The following is a 25068-nucleotide window of genomic DNA, read 5'->3' on the forward strand; positions in this document are numbered from 1 at the left end:
CTCAGCATGCCAACACAAGTATTATGTTGAAGATGTTGACCAACCTCCAGTAAGGAGTCTACCTCTTACCTGAGGAAACATCATCGTTCATATCTGTTGTCAGATTGTCAACATAAATCTACAGGTGACAACGGACAGCAGGAAGTTCCTAACAAGGTGGAACATTACAGCAACACCTCAACATTACTTATTCCTTTTTGAGGCAATTATCATGCTTTTTATTCCCTGTTAGAACAATTAGTTAATGATGATTTTACATTTTGTGCACTTCATGAAATGTTTATAAAGAACTTGACCAACTTTGCACATCGTTATATAGAGCTACAGTTAAACTGTATTCCAAAGAGAGTAAGTCTTTTATACGATGCTGAAGTTAAAAATGACGTTTGATTTGTAGATAACATGAGGCTTTATCGGGGGGTACCTGAAGGTGTGGATCTGAGAAAATGTTCTCAGTCCACTTTGATGAAGTAGAGACAGTGATATCAAGCGAAACACACACAAGCAGAGTACTTGAGTACTTGACCAAACAGACGCTAGGTGGAAGTGCTGTTTGTGGTGGATGAGGAGAGCGTCCTGGCTCTATCATTGAATTGGACTTGATAGTTTAAAACTATTTGAGACACACCATGTGTCCTCTAAATCTGTCATGACCTATTAAAGTCTATCCAAAGTTTTTTGGTCTATGCAATTGCAGATAATGATTGATAACGCAGCAAGAAAAACACACAGGATGGGTTGTGAGTAATCTGTAAATAGAACAATGTCGCCCCCTCTTGGTTAACTTTGTCAATTACAAGCTTTTGACTTTTAGAGCGCAGATGCCAATTTCATTTCTGTGTTTAGAGTAAATTCTTTTAGCTTTGAATTGTTTTTCTTTGGCTTGTGTGTTTCATTTGTCCCTTGTAGTTTTGGGGCTATCATTATTTGTATAAAAAAATTAAGCTGGAATGCTGCAAATTATCTTCCAAAAAGCAGGTTCCACCTCAACCATCTATGCTATGACTATCATCAATCACATCAAGTCACAAATATTGATAAGCTAGAGATGTCAGAGGTGATATTTTTCTGCAGAAATAACACTTGCTGCTTTATATAATTTCAACACCTGTTCGTGATAATTTTTTTTTAAATGTAAAGATGCAATGGAGACATACTATATTGTAGCATTTTGCTGCCATTTGGGGGCAGTCTCAGAAATAAGTAGAATGAGCTGAAGTAGTGGCGTTGTTGGCCCTAAGATTTTGTTCTGCTACGGAAAGTACAGGTCAAAGTAGTCAAGGATCTGCCTTGTGTTGAAGTGAAACTAGTTGTTAAATTACTGAAGGTTGTGCAGTGCAGCTGCTGTCTGTAGCCTACTTTTCACCCCCCCCCTTTTTTTTTTCCAGTGCTTCAATCTCTTTGTGATGATATTGGTCGTTGTTTGCTCCACATATAAAATATACGGACACTGCACTGGCACAGGCAGCATTTCACATCATGGACACAATATTTTAGTATTACTGGAAAACAGTACTGCAGTTGACAGAGTCTACCACAGCATATTACCCCACACACTGGAAAACTGGGTGAGACTTCCTGCCACAGCGTTAAACTGATTTGAATCTTACTAAAAAGACAGAGATAGGTAAAAACTGCATGTGGAGTTCCCTGGGGTTAAATTCTTGGGCATCTTTCACCCAAGATTCACATGCTCCCACTGGCTCAGATTATCCAAAGAAATAAAATAAGCTTCCACAATTTTGCGGACAACACACAAATCTACATTAGCATATTGCAGCATATTAAGTGCCTTGAACAAATAAACATCTGGATGATCCAGAATCTCTTTCAGATAGACAAAGACAAGAGGTGTTTATCTAAGGACGACCAGTTAGAAATCTGTGCTCAACTTCAGTCTGTAATGTTAAAAAAAAAACACAAACCAAGCAAGCCATTGTGTGCTCAGACCTGAACTTTAACAGTAATATCAAGTGAACTATGAAGTCAGCCTATTTTCACCTAAAGTGAATGAAAAAGAATGAAAAGGACTGATATGTCAGAGTGATGTAGAAAAGCTGGTCCATGCATTTTTTCCCAATACACTGGGGTACTGTAACAGCTGACTCTAAATGCTGTTGCTCCGGTCCTTACTAAGTCCAGAAAAGTGGTTCATATCACTCCAGTCCTGAGGTTTCTACAGTGGCTTCCTGTTGATCAACGAATTGATTTAAAAATAGGGCTGTTTGTATATGAATCTTTTCATGGTTTTGAGCAGCGCACATCTCAGATCTTCTGGTATGTTTCCAACCTTCAAATCATCTTATTGATCAGATGGGTCCATCTTATCATAAGAACCCATACGCTATACCACATTGGGACCTTTGTTGGGTTTATCGGAGCCCTGGTGCCAGTTGGGCTAGTTTTACTATGGACCAGAAACAATTTAATCATTTAAAATAAAGCCATTAACAGGAAGGACTAAGGTTAACTGAAGAAATGAAAATAGAGAAGGAAGATTTATTTATTTATTTATTTTTTTTATTTCTTTTTGTTTCTTATTTCAAGAAAATCTCAACATTTCAGGATTATAGTCTAATCACTTTCTGTAAATGAACTGGTGACACTGTGACAAGGTTTGATTAACAAGGATAAAGGATACTTTATCTTTTAAGACATAGACATAATATAGAAATAAGTAAGTTCTTTAAAGAGATTGCACTAAAAATTGTTTGTACATTCCTTAAATTCCTTAAAATAGCTTCAATTAACAAATGTAATCAAAGTGTTCCTAAAGGCACTGTGAATAGTAGTGTAGGCTCAGTGATGACTAACACTGTAAATATATATATTAATGCATTATGTCAACGGAAAAAAGGCTGATGATTAAGAGGACCTTCAGCAGCTCTAAAGCTTGCCGCACAAAATTAGATCATTTTCCAGTGACATTATTCACAGTGCCAAAATGACCTTAACAACAACTGAAAGCTGTCTTTTAATGTGATGATGAATCCACAACACAGTCTTTTTGTGGTGGTCTGGGATTTTTACCATGGTTTTGGCTCTGTTTTAGTGTTACTTGGTCATTCTAATCTCCACGTCTTCTGTGTTAGGCTTGGTTTCATGTTTCATGTATTTTTGTTTTTCATGTATTCCTCAGTCTGTTCCTTGGGTTACTTTGCTTTCTGCTCTCCCTGTGCACCTGGATTCAATTAGCAAATGATCACACCTGCCCTTATTGTGTAATTAGCTCACTGTGTATAAGTAGTCCCTAGTTGCCTTTGTTCAGTGCTAGATCTTTTTCTTATTAAAACCAAATCACGCTTTAGTGCAAGTTTAGCTGAATCCCTGTTCAATTTTACTCTCAATGTTTTTTGGGTGGTATTTTCTGTTGTATTTTGACATAAAGTTAGGTCAGACCTAAAAAATCTAAATTAACAAAAGAGAAAAATAGAGTCCAACTGCAAACTGAACAAAAAACTCAGAGCTGGTTGTTGCAAAAGTGGTGTAACATAATGGAAAATCTCCAAATTACACATGATGCACAAATAGTAACATCAGGTGTTGATAGGGAGTGTCATTGTTCCCATGCAGTTGTCTGCTTTGTGATGAGCTGTTAAGAGAAGCAACAATGATAACACACTGATGAAGAAGTACTTAGAATAACCCAATGTGCCTGATGATACAACCTCTGAAAGAATTGGGTCTAATTTTGACTAGTTTTGTATTGAATTAAGCTCAGTGGAAAGTAATCCAAGAAACTATTAGACGTAATTCAACAGGGAGTCATAGTCTTTGATCCACTGCCATATGATAAAGCAATGGCAATATGTTCAGTTAGTGTCAGTACAGCAGTCAGAGCTCTCAGTCTGGAGAATCTGTTTTGAGAGAAAAACTGTATAAAATATGTCCAATGTGTCCAAAATCCCACATTCACAAGTTCCTTTAGTCATTATATGTAGAACATTTTGCATTTAAGATTCAGTGTTTTAAGTGTCTTTGATAGGCATAACTGTGCCTAATATAAAAGTTCTTATTCCATATGAATTATGCCCATTGTGATTAATTTCATTAACTTGCTATATTATAATATTGATCAAAAACTGTCAAAAGTTATGAAACAGAAGTGACATGTAGTTCATCTTATCAACACAGACAGTTAGGGGTCTTCCCTTTTTATTATGTTGCTTTCATTTTCAAATTTTGTGAATCTGTTGCAAAATAATTCAGTAGATTGGCTGTTCGATGTCCTGTGGCAGGCAGAGGAGGCACCTTTGTAGTGTCCTTATGAATCCCTGCTGCTTTCCTTACCTCTGAGAGTACTCTCTATAAGACGCCTTTGAAGCTTCAAGATATGTTTATAGTCATTATCTTAAAAATCATCTAAGATATGTCTTTTTCAGCACAGAATATTCATTGCTCGGTTAGAGCAACAATTCCAGATTTGCAGATATTTTTTGCAGGTCAACAATGGTCTCTGATTTTTAATAGTGTTACTTCCAACAGCTGCTGTCTGCATCTATGAGATGCGGTATGCCCAATGGCATATCGCTAGATGACAATATAGCTTTCAGCTTGTTAGTATTGGGCTTCTTTCAGCTGACTTATCACATGGCCCAAAACGATTGATAGACAATTTAGCTGGGGGCAAATCAGCACCACAGAGTTGGAATTGAATAGCTTTAGAGTTTGGAAGATTATGTAAGTGCTGTATGCTTCAATGTTTTGTATAAAAAGATGCATGTCATTCCTTGTGATTACTCTCTGTTTTTCCCAGCTTCTTCTACTTTTGTGTAGCATGTATTCTGTTATTTCCACGTCATTGCCTGGGACAGGATATTTAGAGTATATGTATCGCTGCTTAGGCCCATTTGAGTCTAGTTTAGCATACACGCGCAGTAATGACCCCAACCGTGTATCTATAGGTGTATACGTCTGATTTTGAGAGCTTTGATTTTGTATGATTTCAGGTAGACTAACATGTTTACATGTATTTCAAAAATCTGGTTTTGGTCAGACTATAGTAAAACTTTTTTTTTTCATGTAATGCAAACAAGCTCAGTGGAAGTATGCATGATAATGCCACCACTCTGCCTCCATAAATTTTACAGCTGCTTCAATTTATTATACATTCAAAGCCTTCCCCATGCTTTTCTTTCAACACTTGTCATTCTGGTGCAGGCTGAGCTCAGTTTTATCTCTCCAAAGAATAATGTCTCAGAATAGCTCTGGGTTTTTAGACATTATATGTCAAAGTGTTATCTAGTCTTTCACCTCAGTTCATGAAGGTTATGCACCTTGTAAAGAAACCTCTGTATTTGCTGTATTCAAATGTTTATAAAAGTCTAGGGTGATGGTATGACTACCTCCTTGAAAGTGTTCTTCATTTGGCTTGATGTTGTGATGGAAAGGACATATTTTGCATCTTAAGGATGTCTTGTTTCACTTGCGCAGGGAAGTACTTTAATTGTATGAAACGGGTGTAAAACAACTTCAAAATGCCAAATTATCTCCAGAACTTTTAACCGCTTATTGGATGAAGATATATGTAAATATAAAACAGGAATAGCTGATGTGTTTTCATGAAACACCCTATGCTAAATTCAATTAGCTCTTGAAAAAGATTTTGAATGGGGTTTTAAATATCAAAGAGCTTCATGGGTATTCTCTGAGAGTCTGAACTTCAAGCTCAGATTCATTATATAACAGTCATTTGAATTATTTTTATCTCTGTAAACACCTAAATAATTAATAATCGTGCAAGTATACATTTATGTTGTCCATGGCCACGTGTCTGAGTAAAAACACACAACAGTAGTTATCCTTAGATATCATTATACAAGATACTAGTACTAGTCCTATTTCTTGTCATATCATATACCCAGTCGTAAACATGGGTATATAAACTCAGTCATTTGATATAGCAATTAATTTGCCTGTATAGGTTAAGAAAACTGGCATGTTTGTTCTCAAAGTGTAACACAAACATGCAAGTAACAGTCTGTACCAAACGTAACTCCTGAGCCTGCGCTGTCACTCCTACAGACCAACAGCGCCCTCGGCAGGTGGACAGGTGTGTTGCAGTCGATCTGAAGGTAACACCCGTCCCCATAGAGACAGGCTCCTACAACAGGGCTGCTCGGGCACCGTTACACCCGCTACACCTATGTCAGAGGAGATGACAGCTCCACTGTGAGACGCCTAGCTTTTGGGCTTTTATAATTTCCTCGAAAACCGACTTCCGGATGGTTGGTAATCAGGTTTTTTATTATTGGATTAACGAGCATCAGCCGCCAGCCGCAGCGTTATCCTGACAGGCCAGAGATTTGTGTCGCTGGACAGGGAGGAGTCTGTTATTCCACCGTTAGCAGAAGCAAGGCCAGCATGTCGGCGTTTTAACAACACACGCGTCCAAAAGCTGAAGCTGCCAGAGGACCCAAATGTGCTCTTAGAAGTGAGTCTTTGTGATATTTGCTGTCCTAAATTTTGAGGTGTGTGTGCGCGCGCAGTTTAGCTAGCTGACCTGCCGTCAATATAGTGAACTTGTCGGTGCTACGTTAACGTTAGGTCAGACGTTGGTGATTCTGACAAGACTGGACTAGCTAGAAAATAACGAATGTCAGTTTTGCTAATTTGTTCAGTCATGGCGGGTTAGTTATCCCGCTTTTATTTCTCTCCTAAAGTGCAGCTACAACCCAGCACACATCATCAGCTGATGATAATGAAAGTAAATGGTGTTCGTGTGGGATTTAAACGTGTACATATGGACGTGACGTGTGAACCATAATGACTGATAGCAGGGACGCGCACGGCTCTAGCAGGTCGAACGAGGTGAATCTGTGTGTTGGGAATTTGATCATCACCAAAGCAGAAGAGCCAGGGCCTGCTTGTTTTGTTCTTAATATCGATGATGTAATGCTGTTTGCTTCCACTAGTAGTTACATCTTTGTGTATCTGTGCAGGATGGATGTGAGTGCTGGCAGGAACAGCACCTGGAGGGGAGCAGCAGCAGCAGATGATGATGATGGAGGAGGAGGAGGAGGAGGAGGAAGCATGGAGGCTCAGGTTGTACCGCTCGAGCTCTATGATTCTGCACGAGCCAAAATAGATGCAAATCTCCGCTGGTTATTTGCCAAAGCCTATGGTATAGGTAAGGCTTTCTTAGGAGCTCTCCTTGCACGACTGAGACAGTTATAGATGCCTCATAACGTCTAGCAATCATTAGATGAACCAAAACTGATTTGTGCACATACACCTCTTCTGTACTAATAACTGATTAATGGTCATTAGGGATTTTTGAGCAAATCATTTCTCATTTATGTTGCTTTTGAACTGAAAAAATGCCTCATTGCATCATACCAACTACTCACATGTTGGTGATTTGAGTTTCATAGCGATTAGGCAAACTGAAAGATAATACACCTCTGACAAAAGCTGTTCAAGTAAAGGCCTTGATACAGTTCTGTATTAAAGGAGGAAAAAAGATTTTCATTCCACGACAACAGCACAGAACTCGAGGCCTTCAGACTTGTGATAAAGAAAATATAGACTGACATCTCGTGATTTACACATTGGTCGGTAGCCTTGCCAGCTTTGATGAGGTCTGTTTGCAGACATCTACAGTGATTGCTCCACATCGCCAGGCTGCAAGTAAATGTCTGGAAATGACTCCTTGAATGTGGGTTTTTGTGTCACTCAGTGGCTGCTCTCTAACGGTTGTTAGCACGAGGTCATTTGTGCTCTTCATGCAGCTCTGCAAGTCTGTGTGTCTTTGTTATCAGCGTGACAATGAGGCATTTGGAAGGACATACTGAGGCAGACCTTTAGTTGTGGAAGACTCATTGTTACCACATCCGTTTTATGAGTCAGATATATAGTGTGGTGGAAATGTTCCTCTCCCTGCAGTGCTGTCTTCCATGTTGCATTGGATGACTAAGGAAATTGACTTTAAGAAGGGTACAAAACCCTGACATTCAAGGCTTGTGAATGAAGAATGTGGTGTGCTTTTTCCAACTATGTTAAATCACTTACACAGACACGTCTTATTTTTCGGATCTAAGCTACGACTTTAGCAACCATAGCAGCATAACACAGCAGAAGCATTTCCTGTTTGTTTGAAGTGTCCTGGTCTCTGTTTTGCAGGGTAAATCTTTGCCTCTCTGTTACTCAACGCTGTGTTGTTCAAGGCCAGAGATCAGCCGCCCATAATAAATACCAAACCATCACCTTGGAAAACTTCCTTCCTTTCTTAATCTGATCCACCCTTGCTTACCTTAGAGGCCCAGGCACACCAAGGAGCATTTTAATCAACAGACGGATTTCTAGCTCTCACTATACGTTCTGTTTCACAGAACAGATGGTACCAGTGTCACAGTTAGGTCTTTACGATCATAATAAGCATCACTAGCTCTTACAATAGTTATTAAGTATGCTTGATTAACTTAGTTTTTGACTGCTAAGTGTAACTTTAATGATGATATTTCGAAACTGATTGTTTCAGGTGCAGCGTTTTCACCCCCTGACGCTGTGCACGTTTCGCACAAGGTATCGTTTCAGGACTGAGATTGTTATGTGCGTACGAGCAATGGTCACATCCCTGCACATTAAAAATATTCAATCAGGCAATCTAACTCAGAGCTGTCGCAAAGCAACTTCCTTTGCAGCGTTTTAGTAGAAAAATCCCAGCATGTCTGCCTCGTGTAACACAATTCATTCCAGTTCTTGGATACTTGCAGCATATTTGTCTTTTATTTAGAAAACAGAGCTTGTGGCGAGGGGCTAACGTGCAGCCTCTGCATGCTTGCCACCAAAAAAAGGGGAAGAAGATTAACAACAAATTAAAAAAAAAAAGGAAATATGCTGCGAGTTGTATGAAAGTATTATCATGACATCTGAAGAAAGAACAGTATCAAACTACCTAATATTTAACCCCTAAATCACCTGTTATTCATCTATTATGCTGTGTTTTATACCTCAACTCAAGTTCCCACCAACATCTAGACTTATCGAAGTGTATTATTTGTGATAACCGCGGCAGCTGGATGAAACTATGAGACGTATATTTCCACGTTGTTTCCCACTGTTTGAAACGGTCGATTGACTGATTGACAAACCCAGAATTTAGCCGTGTCGCTGTGGATTGGTCACATTGTGTCTGATACGCATTCCGTCTTGTCTTATCAGAAGTGGTGCATCGTAGTCGAGCCCGGTTACCTTTATGGTGCCCCTAAATGTGATGTTTTGCTCTCAAATCTTATCACACCCTGACTCAGAGTTATCGTCATAAAATCGCATAATATCAAGGTGCTAAAGATAACTGACTGACTGGAGCTACTTCTGTATATCAGAAGTTATGCGCTCCTGGCAAATGTGATTATGAATTGAGTTTTCGTCTCGAAAATTTAGCAATTTAAATGCAAGGAACCTTGCTTAATTAGATTGAAATACACACGCCTCTGGTTAGAGTCACCGTGTGTGATAAAAAGAACCAAAACACTGTTATTGGATTGGAATTTCAACACACAAACACAGCAGTGCTGCGAAGTCTGTGTCAGCAAAGTCTGTCACGTGTTTAAGTGTTTAATGGGATTGGACCTGAGGGCTTGCTTCTTGTTCAACACAGCCTGTTTGTTTAGACTCATGACGTGTTTATGAATGGTCACTGGCGATGCATTGGAAGCTGTTCTCAGTGTTTTACAGGAAACTAGAGAAAAAGCTTCATTTTTTTAGGTATAAAATTCCTTTCCATTGTTTTCTCAACATGTTTTTTTTTTTTTCACCATCAACACAGTAATCGTACCATTTAATGCAAGTATGCACCAGTGCCCTTTATAAGCACACTTTAGTTTGCGTCAGTGCATATTATTCATATGGGAAATTTCTGCAGAACCATATTAAAAGCTTAAGATGGGTTAAATGTGAGCAACTTACACATTGGCCTCAAATTTTTCATTATTTATGCAGGGTGAGATTCTGAGGTGTAAGGCTGTGTTTTCTCAATATACAGTTTCAGGGAGGCTTTCTATTGTGCTGTCTTATTGGGCGGAAGAGTTTGACAGCAAGATCTCTGCTGGTCAATTTGTCCTAGTGTCAAAAAGAATAAGAACAAAGACCACACACACACACACACACACACATACCCCTCATTAATTTCCCTCTCACACTCTCACACATTCTCACCAGGGTGAGCTTTAATGCTCAGATCAGGTGGATAATAGATATCTAAGGAGCATTAGCAACTAGGATTAGAGAGCAGTTCCTGCCTTCCCCCCACGACTCCTGATGTCAAGAACCATAAACTGATCCAGTGAGCAGGAGATGGGACAGCATCCCAGCCCCCACCTCCGGCCACGCTGGCACTCCCCATCACCATCTCCACAGCAACCAGAGAGGAGGAGGGAGCATTCTCGGACAGTTAAGGCCGTGGAAGCGTCAGGGCAGAGAGCGAGGAAAGAGGCTAGAGCAAAACAAGATAGATGAAAACGGATCTGAAGCCGTGTAATACGAGTATTATCATGCACGATCTGCATTCTTGCGAGCTACACTGGCAGAGAGTGAGGCAGTAACTGTACGTAGACCGTGCCAAGCACACAGTCTGTTGTGAAAGGCACGGCTGAGGTCTTCACAGTGAGCTGCAGTTTCTACCAAAGAACGCTGTGTGTGTGTTTTCCTCCAGTTGGTGCCTCATTGTCTGTTGATCTCTGTCAGCACAGCCTGTAATGTGAAGCAAAATGAGTAAATTGCTTGTGTTAACAGTGCTTTAAAGCTTTCAAAGCAGTTAGATATTGATTGAATAACACTGTAGTTGTTTACATTCTTCTAAATAGTTTGATTTTAGTCTCCATTTCACTTCCTTGCTTTGTTGATTTTATTCATGTTGAATAAAATCGTGAAAATTTGGGACTTGATAGACATGCAGTCAGAAATCTTTAAGACCTTCTGTTGCCTTATTAAACAACTTAATGGGTGTCTGTTTGTGCGGCTTCCTTTAAGGCTTGCTCTGTTAAATTGGTCCTTTCACATGTTTCGGGTGATACCTTCTGCTGAGAGATAGATAAAAAGATTGATTACTTCCTCTTAATTTGAAGTTGTAGCATTAAGTCAAAAGCTTAGCTTTGCATAAACACTAAAAAATTATTTTTCAAGCTTTGGATGGAGCTCTTCTAACTTTTTCCCTCTCCTTTTAGTCCTGTTGCCAATCTAAGCTAACCACCTTCTGGCTCATGTTTCATATTTAATGGACAGATATGAGAGTCCTATCGACCCTCTCATCTTACTCTCTGTAAGGAATAATATCTTAATGTTAAAATCTAATAAATCCTCACTGGTGTGATTTACCTTGGGCCACTAAATTTAGGCCCATCTAAAATGATCTTCCTTTCAGTGTTAATTCGGTGGCATTGCATCTACCTTACCAGTTGCAAACTCTGTCACATGGTTTTCTGGTATCTTGTTTGTTGCTTTCGCCTCCTGCCTAAATTTATACAGAACATGCTGGAAGCTCGATTTAGAGAGAGCTGCTGGCCTTAACTCTGGATTATCGTGTCTGAGGCATTTAAAAATAGCTTGTTCATGTCTGTGTCCACGAGCAGGAAAACACCAACCTCGCAGGGACAACTCCATCAGCTTAAGTATAGCTACTAAGTCGTGTTAGCTTGTTGACTTAAAGCCGCCGTTCTACCTCTGACTTTGTCTCAGTGCTTGTGCTGCTACACTGGTGTCTTCTAAGATGGTTTAATATCCTTATAGGCTGCACACTAGGAGCTTTTTCTGTTATGTAACATGGTGAGACGTTAGTGGCTTGCATAAGAATTGTCTGAGAGTGGATGCATGGTGGGATTTGTGGCTTTATACAAATGCAATGAGTAAAAAAAATTTCTGATTCAGCAGACCGTAAACTATTCATTAATATATGTATGCGTGTCATCATTCATTTTTCCAGATCAAATCCCCGCAGATCTGCGAGACCCATTCTATACGGACCAGTATGACCAGGAGCATATCAAGCCCCCCATCATTCGCCTGCTGTTGTCCGGAGAGCTCTACTGCCGTGTGTGCGGGCTCATCCTTCCCAATGAGCAGGCTGCCACACTCCAAAGCCACCAGTCTGTCATCCAAGCCCTCTCCAGGAAAGGCATCTATGTCCTGGAGACCAACAGCACACCTGTTTCTGATCTGGATCTCAGCTCGTTTCCCATCAAAATGGTCAGCAGTTCCTTCTGTCTGGTTTTATACCAGCAAAAACACAATTTTAAGACCAAGCAACTGTCGTATATCAAGACAAATATGTTGGCCAGAGTGTTTAAGGAAGAGTGCCAGGTGGGACTGTTGTTTTAGTTTTTTTTAACCTGCAGTTATCAAGTGAGTATCAATCGATGTTTAGGAAGGAGTAGTTTACTCCCAACCAACTACACATATTCATACCTGAAAGATGGGGCTCAATGTCATTTCAGAGCTCGTCATAAACAAAAGGCAAGCACTGCAGTCTCATTTTCCACATCCTTTTTTTATGGCTCAGACTCAGTGTGGCACGACTCTTTACACTTCCAAGAAGCATATAACATATTAATCTTGCTTACACAGTCATAGCTCTCGCTCACAGTCCTTTGCTAACCTTTAGAGTTCCTCGAGTGCTCACAGAGTTTGGCAAAAAGGCATTTCCTTATTCTGTGAATGCTTAGAATTTGCCTCAGATATTTTTAGATTTCTGTGATAGCTGTAACTATTCGAAAACCATTTTTCTGTACAGTGACGGTGAACTTTTCTTTTTTCGCTTTTATTTCATTCATTCACGTTCTCCACCCAAAACTCTGAGTTGTGTTTTCTGGTTAGCAAACTTATGTAGGGAAATTTGGAGTCTTAACTGGCCAAAAGGCAAAACTATAGATGTATAAATTCTTTTGACATTTTTGAGCAAGATGAAAAAGAGCCTGGTAGTTCCCCCTGCAGTATAGGAGACTGAATACAGAAAAAAAAAGGCATTTCAGCATGTGAACTTTATTTAAAATAACTGATTACATTGTCCCAAGAAGCCAAACTATTTGAATACTGCTTCAATGATTATTTATTAGTCAGGAAATAAATGTTCAGTTTGCCAAGAAGGTGTGAAGGATACGCTTTCTGCAGAGGTGTAACCTACTGAACTGGCAACACACGCTTACCATCTGGTGATGAGCTCATTTGTTTTTTGCTTTCCGGAGCCAAAATGTGAGCCTAGAGTGTCGGAATAAATAATGCACCAGCGGATGGGATGGTTTATCAGGTTTTTGAGTGTGTAACTAAAATATTTATGAGGCGAAATGTGCAGCAGTTTTTATTTGATACGAACACCCTCCGCGGAGATCTTGATTGCATCGTGCAGGTGTGAAAGCACGGGATCCAAGCTGGATGAGTGTCAGTGAATGAGTGTGTTAATGCTCAAGTGGGGACCAAAGAGCTTTGGGACTAGCATAACATGTACAGGTGTAATAGATATATACAAATATTTATGTTCTCATATTCAGCCAATTCAGGAAATGTAAAAAAAAAAAAAAAAGTTTAATTCAGGGCTGAAGTGTGTGTGTGTGAAACTCTTTATTGTCATTTTAACTCGATGCCTGTAAGGTCCTTAAAGTGTTCATTGACACTCTCTATCCTCCCAGAGTTCCCACATCCACCTCATTGATGCTCTGATGATGGCCTACGCAGTGGAGATGATGAGCGTAGAGAGCGTGGTGTCCAGTGTAAAGCGCTTTTCAAACTTCAGTGCCTCTAAGGAGCTTCCTTATGACCTGGAAGATGCGATGATCTTCTGGATTAACAAGGTAATAGACACACATTGGCGTCGGTTTTTTGGATTTGCGCACTCTTTGATCTGCGCTGCTTGACGCTGCTTTTGTTGTTTTAGGTGAACATAAAGATGAGGGAGCTAACAGAGAAGGAGTGTAAAATGAAACAGCACCTGTTAGATTCACCCAGCCACCAGAAGGTAAAACACAAAGTTTTTCTGTCTCACGCTCTTTCTGTATTTTCTGCTTTGTCTCGTTGTCTCGCTGTTTTAAAAAAGCTTGCTGTGTTGAATAGTGTCTTTGTCTGTTTCCCCTCTGGCTGTGATGTTAAAAGCACATACAGTCATGTGAAAAAGAGAACACATTGTCTTTCAGCTCTAAGATTTTAGCAGCTTAGCCAGCAGCTAAAATCTTGTCCTCAGTTGGTGCACTGTCAGGTTGCTGGCTGTTGCTTGCATTGTAGTCCTTACATCGCCTTGTGATCACAGATTTGTGGACCCCATGTGTCCACGTTCAGCAGCTTCTTTAATTTTTGCCGTATCATGCTCTAAAACTATAGTTCCCATAATTCAAATTCTTTGGTAAGCCCTGTGGAAATTGAAAATACCTTTCTGTCCTCATGGATACATTTTTTTTCGGCCATAGTGCTACGCTAGCTGCAGGACACTGTCTGAAAAAACAAAAAGAGTACACCAGCACGTATAAGATGCAAAGAGAATATAAACGTAAGGCTCGAAAGCACACAAAGAAAGGATAAAACACACTAAAAGTTGAAAATTTTGCATATTTAGTCAAGCCTTTAATACATTAGCTAGTGATGGGTGGACAGCCATTATGCTTGTATTTTACTTCCCAGGGATGTGTAGTTGTCACTGCAGGACATTTATACTGAGGAAACTTTTTAAAAGTTAATGGAAAGTTCTGGGGTTGTTTTCCCTTTTGTACTGCAGCCCTGAGATTTTCTAGATATTAACTGGAAAAGCTGCATCTGACGGCACAAATGTACAGGTCAATAAGACCAAAGACCAGTTGAGCAGTCAAAACTCTTTACACTACAAGATGTGTTCATGCATTCACACACACGTCCATGCAGCCCTTCTTATTCTCTAGTTGTAGCATTTTTCTCGATGACACATAATTATTCTGCGATCAGATTCATGCATGAAGACTGCTTAGGTTGTGTTAAATTTAACGTTCTTTGTATCATGTTTGTGTACTTTGATTTGTTGCCATTATGGCTCTTAGTATGAGCACAATTTTTGACATTTATTTATTTATTTTTTTTGAGGATATATCTAAAATTGTCTTTGAAACTACTGTAAAGTATGCACAGTTTAGTCCAACCCTTGTCCAGATCAGATCCCTCTCCTCTGTGGCAGGAGGTATTCTGATTTCCTGTAGCTGTATATGACCCTTGACCTGTCTCCTGCTCTTCCTTTGTTTGTATTCCCTTTCCAATTCCTTCCCTTCGTGCCTCTTGGACAATAGTCTCCCTCCAAATGGTACTGGAAGCTTGTACCTGTAAGTCCAAACGCTTGCAATCTCCTGTGTATGTATGTGTGTGTGTGTGTGTGTCTCGGTTCTGTGTCACTGTGTGTGCCAGTTTAATTTTGGCCAGCACACTTACAGTAAGAGCTGTAGCAACTTTAAAATGAAATAATATAAATGCAGCTGTTGGTATAGTGAAGCTGACACGGGGCCTTTTAGTGGCAAAAGAAGAAACATTCAGTGTATTAGGCTTGTTTTGAAACCTTTAGCAATTTCTTTAACTGCCTCCTGCCTCTTCAAAGCATCCACACAGGTAAAATGAACTACAAGGCACTTCAAACTCACATGTCGAATTCCGCATGTCCACTCATGGCTTGTCTCATTTCTTTATTAACTTCCTCCCAATCATTTCTTTCTTCCCTCACCAGCCTGATTTATTGCATGCTCTGGCCCATTGCTTATTGGAGCCTGTGGAGTTCTCCCGTGTGGTAAAGTACTCATCATTGATCCTTTTTTCTTTATTTCATTCTCTCCCTTATTGTTTTTTTTTTTTTGCTTTCATATCCATCAAACACTAAACCCACTTTATTCTTAGATATACCTGAACACCACTGACATCCTTCCTAGTTTTTCTGAGTAATGACACACAGTGACGCACCACATGAAAAGCCAGATGCATTTAAAACAAAAAGCTCCAACCGATCAGATCCAATACCAGTCAGATAAAGGCCATGAAGCTGTAGAAAGCAGTCACATGTATGCGCTCCACAGTACGTCTGTTAAAGAGAGGCAGGGGATGACTTGCCAAATGTAGTTTGTGACTTGTGAGCACGTGACTTGTTGCATTTGATCGGATAATTTCGCGTTCCCAGTTTAAACTTGAGCCCTTTCTTGCTGTGTAGGTGCGTTACCGCAGAGATCATCTGTCTGGCCGAACGCTTCAGTACTTCCCAATGTTGGAAGACCTGTTGAAGGACGTGTGTGACGGTGCGGCTCTGCTTGCTGTGATCCACTTCTATTGCCCAGAAGTCATTAAACTGGAAGGTATGGTAACACAGGGCTTTCGGGGTTTTTACAGGAAATGGTTTAGGCTCGGTGAGATCCAAGACTGGAAACAAGGGTAAACATAATGGCAGGTAAAAACACACCTAAACGCCTAAATGTGCTAAATTAACCGTCTTGAAGTTCTTGTGCTTAGCTAAGTAGCCTGTCTGCTGGCTCAAGTCTCAAATGTCCCATACAGCTATGAGAGCAGTGATGATGTTCTCATATTAAGCCTGCAATAAAGCATATTAGAACATTTTTTTTCCTAAATGACAAAGACTACGATTAAAAAAAGAAAAGCATTGTGTGAACCGGTCGTGATGTACCGTTTAACCGTTATTTTGATGAGCTTTAGCTTTTCGACAATATTGAACAATGTTTACCTGCTTTTAGATATCTGCCTGAAGGAGGTTCCTTCCATAACAGACAGCGTGTACAACGTCCAGATACTGAAAGAGTTTTCTAATGAGTACCTGGACAAATGCTTCCACCTGAAGCCCGAGGACCTGCTGTACGCTCCACCAGTATTAAAGGTGAGCCCAAAAACTATAAAAAAAACTTCCAATAACTTAGCTTGTCCAAATTATTTTAAAGGGATTTCAAACTATCTTGAGTGTCAATAGAAATATAGAAAAATAAATCTTGATTACAGTGCTAATATTCATTGATATCAGATATCCAGCATATTACAGTTTATTTGAAACAACTGAGCTACTTTGCTGACTTTAGAAGTCAGTTTGTGTTATTGTTACACTTGCTTGTCGACACACTTTTTATGGTGACAATCCTGTTCCAGCAGCTCTTATTCAATACAGTGGACACCAATGAGAATCTTGAGAAATGAAAGACGCGTTCAGAGTGCCACTGTCCTGCAACTCTGCAGCAAAAGTTTCTCACTTAAAGAAATGCTTCGTCATGGCCCTGACTTTGTCATGTGTGCCTTGCAGAATAACCTCATGGTTTTCATCGCTGAACTTTTCTGGTGGTTTGAGAACGTGAAGCCGGACTTTGTGAAGCCAAGAGACCTTCAAGACGTCAAAGATGGTACAGCACGCTTTCTGCTTTGATATATTTTTGCAGACTTTTAGTTTAGATTCAACTATTTCAAATTGAAGTCTTTTCAGTCTGCGTTACTACAGATGTTTTCTTCCTTTTATATGTTTGATATCCTTATCCAATTTCTGTAGTGAGACTGCTGCTGCAGCCTAAAAGTTCTCGGTCTTATGTACCCATCTCCAACGTCACCAAACGAAGTTTCATGTCTTCATCAAACTCGGCTGACATCTTGACCACATCTCCGAGCCCTGACCTCAGGTATCAAACTATAATTTAATTTTGAGAATTAGTTATAAGTGCTTATTTATTCACTTTTTAATTGTTTTTTTTTATTGCTATTTGTCCATTTGCGAGCTTAAAAGTTGTCTATTATTTTTATTACAGAGCATTACTGCTAATCGAAACGGTTAATGCGTATCATCGTATATGTTTTTTGCACAAGCGCACATCTTTACATTGTAAACTGACATTAGATTAGTGGAATTATAGATAAACAGTGTTTTTTTTTTTTTTAGATCAATCAATTGATATAGTTTAACTTAGCCTCTCTTTGTCTTACAGCACCAAAGCAACTCCATCGAGCCCGACTCACTCTTTACTCCCCCTGAGACAGAGACAACAGAAGCTGGTTGAGGAGGGCACTTCAGGTGACAAAATAAATGTTCACTCAGATTCTGGTGCCGAGTTTGCCTGAAGTAGCAGATAATTCTAATATTTTTTTACTCGCAAGGGCGACAGCATCAGATCACATGCAAGTTATTAGTTTTACAGAAGACAGAGGTTGAGGAAAAGGGAAAGGAACTTCTGGAGATATTTCTGGACACATATCAGGAGGAGTGTTTGAGAGGTGGCTCTGCTCCTGTGATCAAGTTAAATATTAAAAAGAAACCACAGAGGAAAGACTAAAAGCTTCAGGAACATTTTCATCTTCTATCTTAGTGTAATCGAACCTGACATGCTACCTTGTAGATTTCCTTTTTTGAATGCCCACCTCCAACAAAAGCATCTTACACTTTGTTTAAAACCGGAATCCTTTAAATAGTTTAATTTATAATAATAATAATAATAATTTATCAGCTCATTAATTGGTCAAATTAGTTTCTTTGTAAAATTAGGGTTTTTGAAATGCGTCAGTACAAATTTTGCATATTTATGATAAATATTTTCTTTGCACAGATTTGAGAAACAGGGCGAACTCTGTGACAGCAACAGATGGGCAGCATCAGAGCTCCATATTGGCGAGGCCAGAGAGGAGGGCAAGGTGAGCCCAGGATGACAACCTTTCTGTACTGACAGAAATGTGCTCAGTTTGACGTAGTTTGCTTTTGTAGTTCCTCTCATTTTGCTCATGTAACTCATATTCCTCTTCCTGTCCCATTACTTCATTTAGGCCTTTATCCCAGCCACCGCCCTATGCCCTGCATTTTGCCACAGAAGAGGATTTAGACAGCATCAGCCTCGCTCGCTCCATTAGCAAAGACAGCTTAGCTTCTAACATCATGAGCATTACCCCTAAACACATGCTGGGTTCAGGTCTGCCTCAGCACAGACTCAATGGTCAAAGCTTGCTTAGTCACATGCGCATAGAAGATGAAGAAGAAGAAATAGAGGAAGAGGAACTGGTTGCTGTTATTCACCCTTCTGAATTTACTCGGCATCGAATTAAGAGTGACATGGAGCAGGACGAGCTGGAAGTACAGAGTGCAACTTCATCTTCTAGGGTTTCAAGCACATCCTGTACTCCCCATCATGACAGGAGTCCCTTCAGTCTGGAGCGGCAGGCAGACAGCTACTATCTGGAGCCTTTGATGCCTGCTGTTTCTAAGCCAGCCAAAGAGAAGAGCATCAGTCTGAACAAGCAGGAGGAAAGTGGCGAGAGTCGCTGCAGAGCAACAGCAGCTGCTAAGAAAGCAACTACTGATACCCCAAGTACCTCTCAGAGGAAATCCTTCATGGTTGAGTCAAAGAGAAGTGCCAGTACACCCACACCTGCTGCAGAATCAGCATCTAGCTCTTTCAGGCCACTCACAGAGGGGTCAACATGCATCTCTCAGTCTGGGAAAATACAGTCCCAAGGTTTTTTCCTTCATTCGGCAGGAGACCTAGACCTCCACAGCTCATTCCCCACTGTGCTGGAGGCAGGACATGACTCAGACTCTGACATTGCAGACCTTGAAGAAGAGGAGGAGGAGGAGGAGGATCAGCTGGATCTGACTAAAGAAGTGAGGACAGGGAGGGGAAAGTTTTTGGTGGAGGAAGACATGACTGAACCTGGAGAAGGGGAATCCGCGAAACTTAGAGAGGACTTGAAGGTGAGCGAGCGGGAGGATAAGGAAGATGTCAGTGGACGCTCCAGCCCTTGCCCTAGTACCGTATCATGGGCGAGCAGCTGCAGTGCTTCAGGCAGCGCAAGTGTCAAGATGACCAGCTTCGCAGAGAAAAAGCTTCTTAAACTTAGCCTCCGCGATGGATACTCGAGTACCAGCAGCTCCCAAAAGACCACACCAGATGGCTCTGAGATTGCCCCTCCCTGGCTAGGGAAAGAGGCCAGCACTGTTTTGGGGAAGAACGTAATGGTTAGTCCTTCAATTGTACCTTCAGAGCTACTTCAACTTCACATGCGGCTGGAAGAGCAAAGGCGTGCAATCGAGTATCAAAAAAAGAAGATGGAGACCCTATCAGCCAGGCAGAGACTAAAGCTTGGGAAAGCGGCATTCTTGAACATTGTCAAGAAGGGTGGAGGGAAGAGTGACACTCTTCCTTTACCCCTGAAACACTCCCAGGAATCCTCCGGACTAACAGCTGCTGACAGGAGAAAAGCAAAGAGCAAGTCCTGCCAGGATGATTCCTGTCTGGATGCTCTGAAAGGGCCTAGAGTGGAAGGGCTGATGAACAGAGACAACAAGTGGAACACTCTGTCCCAGGACAATAACTCTGAACCTGATTTAAACGAGTGCTCCCGCTCTATAGATCTACTCAATGAAGCTATTAGTTCTATTCAGCAGCAGATGATGCAGCTCTCCTTACAGCAAAACCTGCTAATGAAACAGAATGTGGTCTCACCTCCAGAAACTGTTCAAACGGGACCAAGCACAACCCCCAACACAGAGCAAACGATGAGGAAATCCTTCATGGTTGAGTCAAAGAGAAGTACCAGCTCACCCACACCTGCGGTAGAATCAGCATCTAGCTCTCTCAGGCCACTCACAGAGGGGTCAACAGGCCTCTCTCATCTCTCAATGTCCAGTAGTCCAGACTCCAAATCTTATGCAGTTCACTTTGTAGATATCAGTGGCAGCAGTTCTGTTCCTGCTCGCCGCCCTCCGAAGCTTAGCTCCAGCCAACGCAGCAAAGCTTCAGAACGGAAACAGAAAATGGAAAACAGCAAGGCAGCGTCTGTCAAGTCAAGCATCCCATTGCCAGATTGCACATCCTCTCCAAGGGAAGGTACTGATGAAGAACAGGAGACGGGAAGTGCCGTTGAGAGCTCCAAAATTGAGAGAAGCATTCAGAGAAATGCCACCTTCAGAGTCCATGAAGGCATGGGAGAAGGTGGCGAATTGTCAGGAGAACAGGAGAAATTGTCAGAACAACAGGAGAAAAAAGCTGGAGGGGATGAGAGTGCCAGGGCCAGAGGTCAGCTGATTGAGGTTGACTTGTCAGAGTTTAATAATCCACTAGAGGAGGGTAGTGCAGACATTGCAGACTGCGCAGCAGAGGGCGAGCAGAAGAACGTGTTAGGCTTCTTCTTTAAGGTAAAGTTCTCATGTTTGCATTTTTGTAATCTTTTCTGCGTGTAAATTGCACCGTGACACATCACGGTTATCTTTTATCTTCCAGGATGATGAGAAGGCAGAAGATGAGATGGCGAAGCGTCGTGCAGCCTTCCTCCTGAAACAGCAGCGCAAAGCCGAAGAAGCTAGATTACGTAAGCAGCAGCAAGAAGCAGAGAGTGAGCTCAAACGGGACGAAGCTCGGTACGTTTCCACACAACCTCGCACGCAAATAACAGTAAAGAAGGGGTGTGAAAGGGAAAGTGTTAACTCATTCTGTTTGTTCAAGACGGAAGGCGGAGGAGGAGCGTGTTCGCAAAGAGGAAGAGAAGGCACGCCGAGAACTGATTAAACAGGAATACCTGCGGAGGAAGCAGGAAGCTCTGATGGAGGAGCAGGGTCTGGCGAAGCCTCGAACAAGGACTAAACCCCGCAAGAATAGGCCTAAATCACTGCACCGGGAAGAGTACAACAGCCTCTCTAAAGGATCCACCACACGTAAAAACATCTGCTTTCTTTAGCACCGTCTGTTTAGAGCCACGTGTTTGTCTTCGTGCCTTCATGTGTGCGCACATGTGTTGTGCAGGTCATTCTCTGAAGGTGTCCATGTTAATCAAAGCCCAGAGCTCAGCAGCAGGCTGCAGGGGAGGTGAACTTTCTAGCCTGCTTTGCATGATGTAGTATCAAGCATGCACAGACATTTAAAGATAATCCAAATACCAGACAACCGTGGATTAATTACAACAGTAGCAGGATCAGTCAGGTTTTTTTTAGCAGCTGTTTCCTTTTATCCATTTATCATTTTGTTTGTGTTTTCATATGCAAAATCAAGCAAGTAGTAACTGGAAATGTATTGTAACTTGATGTCATCAGTCAGGATCATTGCTTGTAATGACAATACGGTAGATTGTGCGTTACAAAGCAACTGGTATTAAATTACACTCTTGTTTTTTAGCGGATCTGAGCTACAGTTATCGAGGATCTACTCTCTCCTTGGCGACCGAGGCAGACAGTGTCATCTCTGGGGGGGCAGAGTCAAACAGGTGAGAATTCCAGATTGGAAATGCAGAGATGAGAACATGCAGCTTGTGTATTCTCTTGCTCTCGTTATCGGATTGACTTATTATCGTGTCCTCTAGGGCTGCCTCCGTGTGCTCTATTGAGTCGTATCCTATGCTGAGCAGGGCGTCCAGCAGGAACATGGAGCGAGACTGGGAGAATGGCTCCATAGCTTCTTCCATCACTTCAACTGAGTACAATGGTGAGTGGATGGGGGCTTCGATAGAGGAGACCACTCTATCAGGATAGAAGTAGTGAGGGGATTATCACAGGGTAAAGGTGAACTTTGTGTGCATAAATCTGTCTACAGATAAATGCACTAATGCCACATAGAAATGACCTAATTGCTATCTTGCTCTATGATCTGCTGGATCTATAAAAAATGTATAAGAAACAGTTTGTGGTTTTGCAAGGGAACTTGTTTCAAACCTGTTATTTGGTTACTAACTTGCAGGGATCCAAGTAAGTCATAGTGTGCCAGACCGTGCTTCCAGGCCTAATTTATTCTTGACTCCAAAGTTATACTTTAGACACCTGACAGCTGTATCGATCTTCTCACCTAAATTGGCAGAAAATAAATACGTTTAAATATCCTCCTTTTAAAAATGACACCCTCAGATTTCTTTTTTTTGTGCACCCTTTTGTTAAAAAGGTCCTAAACTCTTCAAGGAGCCAAGTTCCAAATCCAACAAACCAATCATCATCAATGCCATCGCCCACTGCTGCCTGGCTGGAAAGGTTAATGAAGTCCAGAAGAATGTTGTTCTTGAGGTAAGTTGTGATTATTCGTTTTGTATATTTGTAGAATCTTTACTTATAAAGCTGTGAGTGAACTTTTTGTCAACCACAGGGTTGTTTTCATGTATTTCTCTCATGCTAAAAGAGACTGTTGTTTCCGTTTCCCAGGAGCTGGAAAAATGTGAGTCCAACCACCTGATCATCCTCTTCCGGGATGGTGGGTGCCAGTTCCGCGCCATTTACTCTTTTTCACCGGACACTGAGGAGATCATCAAGTTCACTGGCACGGGACCCCGAATCATTGGCCACAAGATGATCGACAAGCTCTACAAATACAGCTCGGACCGCAAGCAGTTCAATGTCATCCCCGCTAAGAGTGTGTCTGTGAGCGTGGACGCTCTGACCATCCACAATCACCTCTGGCAGGTCAAGAGACCAGGGAGTGCGCGGAGGAAGTGAACAAGGGGACATTGTAAGAGTTTCTGTTCTGTTAGCGACTGTTGGGCAGGACCCAAAAACCTTAGAGAAGGCCGCCATGTTAGACGGTCTGTGGCAGTGTGAGTATACAGTGTGGAACACATACCGACTCGTTGTACTCTGTCCTTTTATTTTGTTAGCTTTTTATTCTGCATGTCACACTTCACTGTTTTGAATTTGTTTGTGTCTTACGTCAATTAAACACTACCGATGATGGATTCTTACGTAGCAGCGAAGAGAATCGAATACGGCTGAGCGTGCTACTGATACCGAGTGCACCTACAGGCAGGCAGTGACGAACAAAATTAGGTTATTTAATGTTTGCTCAGTCAGCTTGGCAAAAAAAACAAAAAAACAACCCTTCCCTCTGTGATTATGCCAGGCTGCACATACAAAGACTACTTCTGCTGCTGGTGCGTGCTTTTATGAAGAGGGAGCTTTGAAGAGACCTTTTTTTAATGTGCGTATGGAATGGATGTTAATATGTGGAAACGTCCGAACTTGTTTTCTATTTAGTATGTTTGGGGATATGTTTGGGTCTTTGTTTTAGGGGAGAGCTGAAAGCACTGCTCGTGCATATGGGCCTAATTGGGTTTACTTTCTCTATCTTACTTTAAAACTTCAGTCATTCAACTGTGCTGTTTTTTTGTTTGTTTTGTTTTTATTTATTGTTATTGCGTCTAGTTCTTTGCTGCTGTTACGCTGGAAAACGAATAATGTTTTTACGGTAAAGGAAATTGTACTTGTATTTATCCCAGACCGGAGGCTCTTCTTGGACTACATTATACCATAGCAGCCCTGTTGTATTAACTCCACACTTATCGGAGATCCCTGACTGGCTCATACTGCTGAACTGAACCAACTGAGCAATGCCACTGGGCTGTGTTGCTGCTCTTAAACTGCTCACTGGATTCTGGTGAGCTGTAAACTTCTGTTGGAGCCTCTGTGGCTCAGGACTGGTAATCTGCTGGTGAAGACTGATTTTCAGTGGCTTGTTTAATGTTTCGGGAAACTGCACAATACTTGATATTTGTTTGCTGCATTTTGTACATTTTTGAGTAGTATTTTTTTTTTGTACGTAATGTACAAGTTCTGTTTACTAAAAAAGCTGGCACTATTTTGAGGTTTATTCTGTTACAGAGATATTATGTCTTATTTCACTGTTATATTTTATGTTTATTTATTTTAAAGAGATAATAAAATGCAACTAGGTTCTTTTTCTTGCTAAAGTTGCTGACGCTTGCGTGTGTAAACTATCAGTTTCTTGCTGCTTAGTCTTTTTTTTTTACTCAGTTATTCAACTGTTTTTAGATCCAACTCTCTCAGTTTCTACTTGATGTCTTGAAGGTAAAGTGTGTCCCGGCAGCTCGATTGATTCAGTATATTTCATACACTGAGTAACTCTGGCTAATGCTAGGTGATTTACACATTGAAAAAAAAACACGAGACAAAATAACAATATAAAGAACAAATGTAAAACATTTGAAATAGAGTGAAAATAAGAATTCAGTCACGAAGATCATAGAATAGAAATATCTCCATTCACATGAAATTTTGAATTTTTTATCAATCTTAGGTTTTAAAAAATGACAATAATGCTCCCGTGTGTGGATCTACTTCTTGAAAAGGCTGTCTAGTTAGGAGTCTAGTTAAAGAATAAATGAGCGGGCTGCATTAGTCACCATAAG

At 40.9% G+C, this 25068-nt stretch overlaps 1 protein-coding gene across 4 annotated transcripts; it reads left to right on the forward strand.

Moving 5' to 3' along the window:
• The first annotated feature begins 6074 nt into the window (after positions 1–6074).
• camsap1a (calmodulin regulated spectrin-associated protein 1a) lies at positions 6075–24580 on the forward strand. Of its 4 annotated transcripts, XM_072372027.1 has the most exons (20): positions 6075–6433; positions 6942–7129; positions 11921–12183; positions 13620–13781; positions 13865–13945; positions 15234–15266; positions 16136–16277; positions 16671–16810; positions 17225–17321; positions 17465–17591; positions 17895–17980; positions 18510–18594; positions 18724–21088; positions 21174–21310; positions 21396–21604; positions 21693–21755; positions 22062–22149; positions 22246–22367; positions 22818–22936; positions 23072–24580. In XM_072372027.1, exons 2-20 carry the CDS (start codon positions 6943–6945, stop codon positions 23360–23362), a joined length of 4797 nt encoding a protein of 1598 aa, XP_072228128.1. In that variant the 5' UTR covers positions 6075–6433; position 6942; the 3' UTR covers positions 23363–24580. The 4 variants fall into 4 exon arrangements, with proteins under 4 accessions (XP_072228128.1, XP_072228130.1, XP_072228129.1 ...); XM_072372029.1 differs by lacking the exon at positions 21693–21755; XM_072372028.1 differs by lacking the exon at positions 15234–15266.
• The last annotated feature ends 488 nt before the right edge of the window (positions 24581–25068 follow it).

The sequence above is a fragment of the Leuresthes tenuis genome, unplaced genomic scaffold (assembly GCF_036924035.1).
Source record: "Leuresthes tenuis unplaced genomic scaffold, fLeuTen1.0.hap1 SCAF_19, whole genome shotgun sequence".
NCBI lineage: Eukaryota > Metazoa > Chordata > Actinopteri > Atheriniformes > Atherinopsidae > Leuresthes > Leuresthes tenuis.